This window comes from Protopterus annectens, chromosome 1.part0, assembly GCF_019279795.1.
Source record: "Protopterus annectens isolate FY-2018-M chromosome 1.part0, PAN1.0, whole genome shotgun sequence".
Lineage (NCBI taxonomy): Eukaryota > Metazoa > Chordata > Ceratodontiformes > Protopteridae > Protopterus > Protopterus annectens.
The window spans coordinates 359,115,427-359,128,754 of record NC_056725.1 but is presented as its reverse complement, the minus strand read 5'-3'; the positions used below and the strand labels follow the sequence as shown (position 1 = coordinate 359,128,754).

Below are 13,328 nucleotides of genomic sequence, written 5' to 3'. Positions count from 1 at the left end.
TTAGTTAGGGACTGCATGACCATGATGATTTGATTATGGTTGTCACTTTTTAAGTGGGTAGTTCTGGGGTTAACACTTTGAAAGAAGACACTCATCTCATTTGCTCAGAAATGACCTGATGTTCACAGCCCAGAAGTGGGTTTGTGTTATGTGATGCATCAAGGGCAATAGTAGTTCTGGAATGGATCAGAATTGTTTACGTGAACTATAAGATGTCCCCTGCAGATTAATGAGTTGCTTGCCATTCTTTTACATTTTTCTAAAGTGCTGGAGGGTTGTATTGTCTTAAACAGATTGTCATGCTTTCCAAAATGGCCACTTCCCACACTGCTTCTTCAACCACTTGTGTGACCCCATGGTTGGCAAATGTGTTTGAATATGAAGCCTTTTATAGGGGTGATGGCATTCATAATAGTAAGGAAAAATTCATGAAAATATTCCAGTATATCGTCTAATGAACGTAGAAAGTGATGAAGGAGCAATCAGTACTGTAGATGACTTATTCAAAGGTTTCTTGATTCAAACATACATCTACTGGATATGCCAATGTTCTCACACTAGAAAGATGAGAGGTGGCCATTGACAGTGTCAGATACAGTTCCCGTGGCCTTTATTGTAGGTATTAGAAGACAAGATCCAACCTAAAGAGCTCTTTTTTTCAGAGAGGTGACTGGGTCTTACTGGATTAGGAATATGATTGACAAGACTGAGGATTTTCATGGTTGAGTGGGAGTAAATGTCAGTGTTCTCAAGCCAAATTATGTTGCAGAAGTTTGTTTTTTACATTATCTGTCAGCCATAATAAAGTGGTTTCCACTGTCTGGCATAGTCAGAAGGTATGCATACTATGGTAAGGGCTTTTACACCAGCAATAATTATATTAAGTAACTGTGATTATCTGTTGACCTTGCCTAGGAGTCATTCATTCATTCATTCATTCATTCATTCATTCATTCATTCATTCATTCATTCTGTGATAACCTGCTTAATCCAGTTAAGGCTTATGAGGGAGTTTGAACCTATCCCAGCACTTATTGAGTGCAAAGGAATGAAGACAATACTGAGTGGGTTGCCAGAGTCAACATGCACACCTACAGACAACTTGGAGGATTACCACTTTACCTACAGCATGTTTTGGGATGTTGGAGGAAAAAGACAACCACCTGGCAACAACCTACATGGACATGGGAGGGGACATTCAGGCTCCCCAAATAAGGTATCCATGCTGAAAACCAAACTTGAGAAACAAGTACTGTGAGGTGGCAAATCAAATAATTTCCTTCTGTGCCACTGTGCCACTCTACAAGGGAGTTATTTATAATTTAAAGGATTCTTACAGAAAAACAAGATTTTTCCCTTCTCAGCTAACTTTAGGTAACCTCAGCCACCCCAGTGTTCTCATACGCTCATAGGTGATTACTAGGCTAACGGCCCAAGGAAGACACTTTAAGCTTAGTCATGCATCCCCAACTTAAATAGAACTTAAATAGAAGATAGACATGATTACCACTCATTTATCAGAAAAAATTAGAATTCCTTGAATTATGACATGTGTAAGATGATTTAAGAACTTGTAATAGTCATAATATTCAGTAACAATAGTCCAGTACATTCTGTTTTTTTGTGGCAATCTTCTGAAGTGATAGGACAGTACATGTGGTATGCTTGACATTTCACAGATCAGCAGTGAGAATTTAAAAACGACCTATATTTCATCCATACAATGGATATGGATAAAATGAGTGTGATAAAATGTTTATCTGATATAAATTATAAATATTTTGAAAATCAAGTAGTTTATCAGACAACCCCACAAGTACCAGAACCCGGAATCTAAATCTTCACCAATAGATAAACAAAACAAGTCAGATGGATAGGTTCATTAAAAAACACCTTCTCTGCCTGTGGAATAAATTCCTACTGCAAATTGAGCAGTGTGATACACTGCCATCCTTCAAACAGGAACTGGTATGATCTGATGGACATTCTGACGTAACTGGCCTGGTCCTCCACAAGAGAAGATGCTAAGTCTGAATGTGGGTACTGGCAAAGCGTAAGTGGTAGAAAGACACAGTTGCCTTGTAATTCTTGTGATCCTTTGTATCTCATCTATCCCACCCATCTATTACCGCTCTGCATACATCATGAGGCATTTATCACCACAATGTGCTTATCAACAATCAGTGTAACTCAGTCTCCCTCCCCATCTTTAGTCATGTGTGCTTATCTTAATAACAAACCCTTCCCTAGCAGTATTATGAAGCAGACAAAGTTTGTCTTCATGTTAATCGTATGTTTTAGGTTACCTGTCACAAAAATAGGCTATTTGATTTCCTTTGAGATCAGTGTAGTTTTGGGTATTTTCTCTTTTCACCTAAGTGTGCTGTCAACGTACAGGAATTGATATCATGTGCATTGATCTCTCTGCATGTCAACATTTAATAAAAGATGTATTGTTAGAAAAATATGTATTAATGTGTGTATTAGCAATATGCTTAGTGCATTTAGAGCTTGAAAAGAGTTAACACATTTATTCTATTTCATACTGCATAAATCTGTACAAACTGTATGTATGTACTTTTTGTACAATTGTGTATATTTAATGAACTGCTTATTGTAAACTTGTTCCTTTTAAATTATCTTTCCTTTTTTGTAAGATCTGATCTTAGCTTTTAACTTAGAGTAGTAAATTTTATTATGTAATGTACTTAGTATATAGTGGAGCTTTTCTCCTCGGGCCTCTGCTGAAAATGGACATGTATCCAGCCAGACTAGCCCGGTCAACAAATGTAAAATAAAAAAAATAAAAATAAAACTGCAGTTGCTTTCTGACCTTGTACTGTTAGCTAAAATCTTGCTTGTGCCTTGGAAATTTACTGAGAAGCAGGTGATTTCTGCTTGCATTAGGGAAATAATGAATAGAACAATACTACTTGTATGAAACTTAGACAAGAAGTTCTGCTCTGCCATGAGAAAATACACAGCTGTAGAAGTTACAGATAATTAGTACAAAGCTTGCTTGAAAATATGAACTGCAATCAGCATTTGCTTGTATCTGTATTAGAAAAGTACCTTGAAAAGTAACATTGTACAATAGACGCTTGTAAACGGATTAATGGTCACCAAGGCCAGGTTGTTTTTCTGAAAAGTTTCTCACAAATCTAGTCATGTCAGCAGAAAATCTGAAGTAACATCTGCTGTAGAACAATGCTAAAAGTTGTGCTTGATTACGTCAGTTTAGAAGGCCATGTCTTGCAAAATAGTATAAGAATGAACATACTTCCTGTTAGTAGTTAGACAAATCCTTGTATTTGCATGTTTTTGTCTCCTTGCTGCAAGTAAATTAAAGTGCCTTAACTGAACCTTATGTGTATTGGTCTTTGAAGTTTTTTCCTTTGACATGTATATATACATACATGTTTATTTTTAAACAGACACACGTACACATATACTCACACAGAAATACACATTCACATTGTTGCTGGACAGCATTCACATTCATACTACTCTGGTATCTTGTTCCAGTTTGTTTCATATTAATTGTTTATTTATTTTTACACTTTTCTTCAACAGTTTACAGCTACCTAATAGGCATTTTAGTTAAAAAATAACCATCTTGTAAATAGTATGGTATTAACAATACAGTAGTTGCATAACATAGAGCTGTGTATGTTTTTATTTATAATTTAGTTGATTTTACATATAAATACTGCAGGCATAACTGAAAAAAAAATAAATACATTACTTCTTGAAAGCTTAAGGCCAATGAGTTAGGCAAGATGGTGATTCTTTTAAAGACACTGACAAAATCATGATAAATGTATTTATCATTATTGTAGCACAGTTATGGCTTTTTCCACAAGTTGCATTTTGTAGATAAATGGACAGACAGAGAGACTGATATACAGTGAAGTGATTCATTTTGAATGAAAGGACTGTAGCCCTAAATGTCTTGAGCAAACATTGAGATCCCATTTTGTTGAGTTTGACCCCTGCAAATCCCCTTAGAAATGAAACATTTCTTTTTCTGTCGCCCCCAAACCAGCATACCCACTAACTAGTATAAACACTTAACAAGATTGCTCCCTTCCTGGGGAGCGGTCAAAGATGACAAAAATGGGAATCATCATAAGGAGGGCTATAACTAAATAAAAAAAATAATATCAGCTAATTTGCATTATATAGAAAATCTAATATGTGTTATTTGGAGGGTGTTCATTAGCAAAGGTATATAGTATGATCTATGCATTTAACTGAGGCTGATTATGTATTTGAATTGGCAAATATCAAAAAGAAATGTTCCTTGAATTAACTAATTCCCTCTAGGACAGTTCTTTTGAGTGTGTACCTTTAACTCACAGTGGGTGGGGCTTGAGCCTTTAAAAAAATGAAGTTAATACCTTACAATTCTAATAAATACTCACTGATAAAGGTCAAATATCAATACAGCTGTGTTTGCCATCATATATGCTTCAAGATAAAATGTTTGGATTCCTTGTATGTATCATGTTTTTGGAATTATTAATCCAAATATGAACAAGCAATATCTGCCGGGTCTATATTACATCAGCAAATGCTTGAAATTGCGAACGCTGTAGAATCGACCCAAACACTTCGAAAATCCAAAATGCCAAACATTCCCCAGGGAAAAAATCGCTGATCCGTAAAAAAAAAAACAAACATAATATAAAGTGGGAGGCTGTGCCCCCCACACCCCCCTACTTAAATATACCAACTCTGAGATTGCACCACATTGGAGGAAATGGCAAAGACCCAAAAATGGCCCATAGATTTTTTTCCCTGGGGAAAAAATCATTGTTCCGTGCTTTCGGAATTTCACCAGTTCAGGTAAACACCTTTGATTAAACAGCATTCTCAACTTTAAGCGTTTGCTTACATATTAGGAACCTTATCTGATGCCTAGAGGCACAATAGGAGGTAACTGCAGAAACACCTGGAGGTGCACTCGGCTGTACAGCTGCAGCAGTAAATTTCTGTTTTGTAAGGTGCTGGTTAAATTACTGAATCATATGAGTGCAGGTATTTATCATATAAACAGTTAAATATGGACAATGAATATCCTCTGAATAACTCATTAATTACAGTGAATCCCCTAGTTTGAAAGGTGAATGATCTGGAATTAGTGTTTCTGCTTGCATTACCTGTATTTAATGAACTTAGCAAGGCTGCTGCTAGCAAATTAGCAACCATAATTCAAAGGGCTAATCAATGTCTACTTAACATTTCTCAGCCTACTGTTTTTCTGAGTGGTGGACTTATTTTTTACCTATAAAAACCAAGTAGCGATGATGAGCAAGCTTGACAAAGACCAAAACCAAAAAGATTTGCCTGCCCTGGAAATCCAAATGAAGGGTAAAGCCAAAATATTGAAAAAATACTCCTTTATTCAAAGTGAGTAGAAAATAGTAACAGCTAATGTAGTCCCAAGCACAAAATAACGCCACAGCAATGCGTACGTTTTCGACTCAGTACATACAAGTCTTCTTCAGAAATCAAAACACAGATCTTTGTTCAAATAAAGCCTTATATATCAGCTGCACCAGTTCAAAATAATTAATTAACCAATGAAATCTTCTCCAATGCCAATTAATCTAATTAGACAGTGAAAAATGCATTCCTTAGTAAACCAACACAATTCATATATTTATTTAACTTATTTATGATAAATAACAAGATAAAAAAAATGTTTATATTAAAGTGTGTGAATATATACAATAAAATACTTTAAAATATAATTTAAATACCATTTGTACTTTAATTAAAACATGTTTTAGTTCATACTGAAGAATATGTATGTGTTGAATGTTGTCAAATAGTGCCCTCTTGTGGTAAGTTTGCAAAATTTACAAAATTTCAAAGCTTGGCAGCTCTAAGTTTCAACACAGAGGAAATAGAAAGCATATCATTAAGTCCTGGAAATTTAGTGGAATCCAAAATTATTTGCCACAATAATTCTTTATATTGTAATTTTGCCACCCACATACCGCCCCTGATTTCTTTCAGGACAGTTTCCAGGACAAAAAAACTAAAAGTAGCTTGTGTGCATTTTAAAGAATGCCTGTATAGTGCATTTTTATTATTTTGTCTAATTATTTCATATGTATGTTCGTAAATACGATTTCTCAACTTCCTTTCGGTCTTTCCAACATAAAATGCACCACAAACATTACAAGTAGCAATATAAACAACACCTTGGGTGTTGCAATTAGAAAAGGTGTTGCTACCAAGGTTTTTGTCTCTTGAGGGGATAACAATATGTGTTTGGTTAGCGACATGGGGACATTGTGCACAAAATCCACATTTAAAAGTTCCAAACCTTTTTAATGAACCATTTGTTTTGTTAGGTCCATTAAACTCAAATAATTGTTTGAAATTATTATCTTTCCTAAAAATAAATTTTAATGTTTTTTTCTTCTTAAAAATCTCCAAATCGGAGAATTCAATAAACTTGTTCCATTCCCTTGTGACAACCTCCCTAATGACACCTGCATCGCCAGAATAATCGAAAACAAATGCTTCATTAAAGTTATTGGTAATGTTGTCAGATGAACCTGACTGAGTACAATAGGTCACTGTTTGTCCTAAAATAGGAAAAAATCGGTCACACCTGTGTTCAACAACTACATTTAGCATCTGTTGTAATAAGCTTTCAGGATATCCTCTTTCCCTAAACATACCTAAAACAATATTGCTTTCTTCCAAAAAATCATTGTCACTAGATGTCATTCTACTAAGATTTCATTGGTTAATTAATTATTTTGAACTGGTGCAGCTGATATATAAGGCTTTATTTGAACAAAGATCTGTGTTTTGATTTGTACTGAGTCGAAAATGTACGCATTGCTGTGGCGTTATTTTGTGCTTGGGACTACATTAGCTGTTACTATTTTCTACTCTCTTTGAATAAAGGAGTATTTTTTCAATATTTTGGCTTTACCCTTCATTTGGATTTCCAGGGCAGGCAAATCTTTTTGGTTTTATTTTTTACCTATGCTATCTCCCAAGGGTGTAGCCAGGCATAATCCTTGTACTCTACTAAGTACATTTTTTTCCTAAGCATCAAATTGATATGGCTTTTTCTCCAGGTCATATTATGTCTACAGCTGTCTAAATAAATGCCTCCAACAACAGGTGCAATATTCCTAACCTAAAGCATTTTAATAGTTTTAGGGGAACAGCTGAAAATGTTACTTACATTTATTAAGTGCTTGGGGGGCAGCATTTTGATAGGTGTCTAAGGGGGATAACACTAAGAGCCTGTGAGTACAAAATGGAAATTGCCTATTACACCCCTGTTAACTCCACCCACAAATACAGTAGCTTCTCATAAATAAATTGTATGGCACCACTGCATTTAAGTCATTCTTCCACAGATAACAATGAATAAGCTGCAATGTATCATACAGAGAATTTTCTTTCTGACAATTTGCTTTGAACTTCCACTTACAGAAGTTGATACTTGGCAATGATTGCTGTGATATACAAAGAACAACCCATTTCCTTGGAAATGTCTTCTTGTTGTGTCTGTCTTTTCTTTCTTACAATGCCTTCAGTATATTAGTTTGGTAAAAATGCTGATCACCTTTAATAAGGTGGTGCAGATTATTAAGGCTATAAACTGGTAATAAACTGTTTCCTGTGGTCTAGGGTTTGATTCTGTCAGCTTCCATTTGCCTAATGTGTGACCATGAGAAAGTCACTTAACCAGGCAGTGCTTTGGGGCAATTAGGAAACTGGGCTAGGCTTTCAAAGGTCTCCTAGTCCATATACCTAATATGACCCTATGAACCTATACCAGAAAAATATTAAATCACACAGACATAATATATTGTTAAGGAATTCTTGCCAATGTACTCTACAAACAAATAATGATGCAGAAACAAAATCAAATATAGCCCCAAGATGCAGTCCTTAAAATCCAGAGGTTTAAAGAGGATTTTTCCCTGCATGGAGTCTGTTTACATATATGCAAGCCTTACAATGTAGATGCCCTGGATGAGACCAAAATTATTTCATTCCTCAGTCAACAAAAAATCTCAGCAGCTTCTGCCAAAGGCAAAGGCCAGGGATAACATGAGGTAGGGAACGTTCTGTTTCTGGTAACCTAGCACATCTCTTGAACACTAATTACAGCTTCACCAAAAAAAAAAAAAACAAAGCTCATGGCCCCATTTATTTGTCTGTAAGTGCATGAGTTGCAATGAGGACGTGTGTATTTAAATAGTAACTGAAAGCAGCAAAGCAGATCAGAAAATAATGCTACACTGTACACATGTTCTCTGGATTTATAAATTAAAAGCCCTGAAAATAGAGAACTTTTTAAAGAACATTTGTAAATTTGTTAAACATACAAAACCAGACTATTTTGTGGAAACTTTCTGTCATTAACCAATAAAATGTAATTTTGTTATTCTTTCCATGGAAAAAAATCCTTGCATATGACTGAGAAAAGCTAAAATGTACCATAAACTAATGTGTCTTGAATGAGAGCTGTCTGACTGTACATCATGTACTCTCTAAAAAGATTTTGCAGTCATGATAACTTTGTGCGCACAAGAAGCTGTATAACTTTCATGATCAGTTACTAATGTAATTACAATCACATCAGCATCAGTTTTACCCTGTAAAAACTGTAATAACCACTAGCTTGTCATTGAAGGTTCTTAGATCCTGTGTTTGAAAGGTTTCGCATGTGCCTGTACTAAAATGCCTGTTGCCTTCCTTTTGATTAAACATCTTTGTATTGTCTTATCTCCATATAAATGTAAGCAAAGTTTAAAAAAAAACTTTTCTTTCATTCGGTGATGGGATGAGTGTAATCTCTGCTGTGAACAAAAGATTTTTTACTGGAACGAATGACTGCTGGGTAATCTGAAGTGCTTCATTTGTGTCAGTGCAGATTCTTACATCATTCAGAGTATTATGTTTATTGGGCAATTTGTGATACCTGTTATTCTAAAACTGGCTGAAGAAGTTAGAGGATAGAAACTGTATGCTTGTAAATGTTATATTAGTGAGAGTCAGAACAAACCCGCAAGTACGGCAGGTGCAAAGGCTCCAAACATACAATAGCGAAGTCAAAAAGAGAGCCAGCACCACATGTGGTAAAAAATCATAAATTTAATGTGTAACAATACACATAAAATAAAACTAATAGCACATGATAACAAAAAACTCCTAGGTGTAGGGTGTCAACCCAAAAACATCTGAACCAAACCGGTTTCGGCCAGATTGCTATCTATCCAGACTGTTAATCTAAATAGTTGAACACTGTTATTACTGTTCGGCCCATCTGTACCTGTATTTCTAGTGATAGCAAATGTTCAGCCTCGGAGGGGTAATAAATTTGCTGACTGATTTATTCTGAAAACAACTTGTTATGGCAGCTTCTCCATACCTCTAAGCTGACATTGTTGAAATTATCTAAAACAGGAAAATATCCCTATTTGTCAAATACAGGTCGCAGAACTTAAACTATAGTACATCTTTTGTGTAGTGACTAGGTATGTGCATTATTTTTGGTGGTGCTCTATGGTATTATTTATTTTTATTTAAGAAAGAAACCCACTGAACATTATCAGGAAAGATGGCCAAGTCTCTAAACCTGGGTGAAGCTGAACATGAAAGAGTAGAAACAAATTGTTAAACTAACCGTATTTACCCAGCTGTAGTTGATCCGACAGTTCTGTCAGATTCTTAAATTACAGTTCTGTCAATTCATTGTAACACCTATCTCCCTATATCTCAGTTAGTTCATAAAGATTAAGAAATATAATCTGTTATACCACTGGTATCTTCTAACAGGTAAAATTTGCAAGGATCCAGTTTAAATATCATACATTTCTTCACTCTATCTGTTATAATAATAAAACAATATACAAAGAAATAGTTTCAGTGTGCCAACCTGTGGGCCAGATATAGCTAGTGAACCTATAATGTATGGCCTTTAGAAGATGCTTCTGGTGTGGCTAAGTAGGTGATCTAATAACAGTAAGCATCCTTCAAATACTCCAATTTAACCCACCATGATTTTAATAATCAGTTGCAGCAGATGCTTCACCACTTTACTTTAATAGATAACATCCCCAGTTTCTACTCTTATTGTTTCAACCACAGAGAATCACGAAAAAAATTACAGTCTGTCTTCCTAAAGTGCATCATTGTTGGAGTTCTAGCCTATACTGATGGCATATAGGGATAAAGCTCTGATTACAGCACAGGTTCCTCAAGTTTAATTAGCAGATTGGATGTTTGATGATGTACACAGGGAGGATGGGAGTGCCCATCCTGGGCGGGGGGGGGTTATCCTGATGATGCATCAGATCACTTGTCAAGTCATGGTGAAGGTCAAGGTTGGGAGCAATCGCCAGGCTTGGGAGGGGGGGTAACCAAAGAGGAGTGGCTGCCTTAGGTGTCATCGTCAGTCTATGAAGAATGCATCATCACACTGGATGAAGAACACGCCATGCAAGGAGCAGTGAAGATGCTGCAGGTGCTCATCCACTACACCTCCTGGATACTGCTTCCTCATTCCCACCCAGCTGGCAGATCCTAAACTACAGGTAGGACCAATTACACCATGCTCTCTACCTTCTTCTCCATGCCTGCAAGCAGCTCCAAAACAAGGGAGATGGTAATACTGGGGTTGGTGGCTGGAGAAATACAACTGCCATTAGGCAGCTGATACTCAAAGCTGCAGCCTGAAACCAAAGGAAAAAAGTAGTAAGTTGCTGCAATCACTGGAACAGCTGACATTCATGGCACTGCATCCAGGAAGCAAAATCAAAATATGAAGAGCGTGCTTGTCAGCCATCTTATGGTTACATTAAAACAAACTTTTACAACAGTAAGTAAGTTAAAGATGGCTGCCTGTTGGTAAGCATGTAGACATAAAAGCAGTATATAGATCAACATTGTGACAATGAATGGCTATATATTTCAAACATAAGTACAAACAGATGAGTTTATGCAGTAATAACTGTATTGTGATTTTTGGTACATCATTAATGATATATCAATTAAGCAAAAATAAGTACAGCAGTAAAAGCTATATGTTGAATGGATATGAGTTCATAATATTGTTAATAAATAAAGAATAGCAACGGTATCAGGTGTAAACTTGCTGTTTTTATTGATAAATGCAAGCAAAATGTAAATATACAAAGCACATCCAATGACAAGGTAGGAGTGTTAGTAACAAGTTTAAAATTCTTATACTGCTTCCCCGCCAAAGAATGTGTGTGAATTCACATGCAGCGTGCCCAGCATAGCATACAGGTGATCTGTGGCCCCAGTATGATATATGGGTGATCTGTAGCCCCAGCACAACGTATGGGTGATCTGTGGCCCCAACACAATGTATGGGTGATCTGCGGCCCCAGCACAAAGAATAGGTGATCTGTGGCCCCAGCATGCTGTATGGGTGATCTGTGGCCCCCTGGCAGAGGGAAACACTGTATTTGGATCCTATGTTATTTGAGTTTGAGACATCCTTTGTAAAGTTTGTCTACATCTATTCCATATAGGTTCATAGATAATTACTAAGTATGTAGTCTAGGAGACAATTAAGGAGCCTAGCCCAAATTTCCACTTGCCTCAAAGCACTGTTGGATGAAGTGACCTGCTTATGGTCACACACACTAGGTAAATGAATGTGGAAAGATTCAAAACCTACACTCTTGGCATTAGAAGCAGTTCAGAGCTTTAGTCTTCTGTGCTAACTGCCAGACACTTGCTGAGACAGATAACTAACTGAGGAGTCACATTATTTTACAGTGTACAAATCATTAACTTCATATAAATTGGGTATTAGCAAGTTCATTTCCTTCTCAGAATTGTTGGCATAGTAACCAAATATGTAAAATAAAAATGCATTACATTTAATGAAGGAAAGTGAATATGTAGCAGTATTTTGAATTTTGTTTAAACAGACCAATACAAAATACAAACATATGTACAGGTACTTTGATCATAAATAGAAGTCATATTGCTATACTGTGACAATGGCTGTAGTCTTAAAAGCAAAATGTCTTTAATTTACTTAATGTTCTAAAAACTCCATGCAAAGCCCTAGAGACTTAGTTGAAACAATGGGAAAAATCAAGGGGTTTATTTTCATTTTTAATGATGCAAAATTATGGGCTTTTTCTTTCATTGTATTTCTGTTTCTCAGCTAAATGTAATATTTGGTAATAATTGTGTATACTTTGATATTAATTTTTATTAATTGTCATTTCAATATATTACAGGCCACTCAGAAAGAGCCATGCTTTGTCATGAGCTAGAAGATGGGATGTATACGGTTACACCCTATTTCTTTGCTAAGGTAATTCACTGAACATTTCATTAATTCTTTTGTGTCTTTAACTTCACTTCAACAATGTTTTAATTGCATTTTCTTCACTATACAGCTTGAAATAATTTCAACAAAAAGACTGTAGTAGCAATGATTAATGCAGTGAAACACCAAAAGCATGACAAACAGCCAAACAAAATCCTTCACCCTTTAGAAATATTTAGTCTGTAATTCCTGTTCTCCTACTAACACAAGAGCAATACTGAATCATACTTTACTTAGAAAATATGTATTCTGCTACCTTATCTGTGTTTCTGCCCTGTGTTGTTGGGAACCTGAAATATTACAGACTTTGATGTCTGTGGTGTCATTCTAAGGGGATCCAGTATCTTTCTGCCTGGGACGTGGTCAACAGACCACGATGCTTTGCCAGAGATGGCCTGCACCTATCACCCATGGGATTCTGGATACTGGCTAAGGCTCTTGACGCCCCTATAGTGCCTTTTTTAGGCAAGGTTCAAATGACAAATTCACCACTGTAACAGGAACAGGCAAGCAAAAACTGAGGGTAATGCTACTCAATGCTAGAAGTCTAAATCTCAAAATGCACTCCCTCGTGGCACTCAAAATGGAGAACATCAATATCTGTGCAGTGACTGAGACCTGGTTCAAGGCTCCAGAGAGCACCCCTGCATTACCAGGCTATAACTCATACCACACTTTTCAGCCACCTAACCTGGACCGAAACACCAAAGGCAGAGGTGTGTCCATATTCATTAAGGATAGCCACACCTACAGGCTAGTTGCTCAGCATAATGCATCCGAGGTTATCCAAATGCAACTAACTCTGGGCAAAACTGCAATCCAAATTGTAGCTTGCTACAGATCCCCCACCATGCCCCAGGATTCCCACTTCTCTTTTCTTGATATACTGGAAAATATTAGGGTTCAACCAAACACCCTAATAATGAGCAATGTCAACTACCCCACCATTAACTGGGAAAACTACTCA

General features: G+C 36.3%; 1 protein-coding gene across 2 annotated transcripts in view; it reads left to right on the top strand.

Annotated features, from left to right (window-relative positions):
- The window catches only part of ABCG8 (ATP binding cassette subfamily G member 8), a 645,419-nt gene that overhangs the window by 452,505 nt on the left and 179,586 nt on the right, over positions 1-13,328 (top strand). For both annotated transcript variants that reach the window (XM_044060063.1, XM_044060055.1), the window contains exon 10: positions 12,270-12,346. In XM_044060063.1, the coding sequence (XP_043915998.1) occupies positions 12,270-12,346 (77 nt within the window). The remainder of the gene's footprint in view (positions 1-12,269; positions 12,347-13,328) is intronic.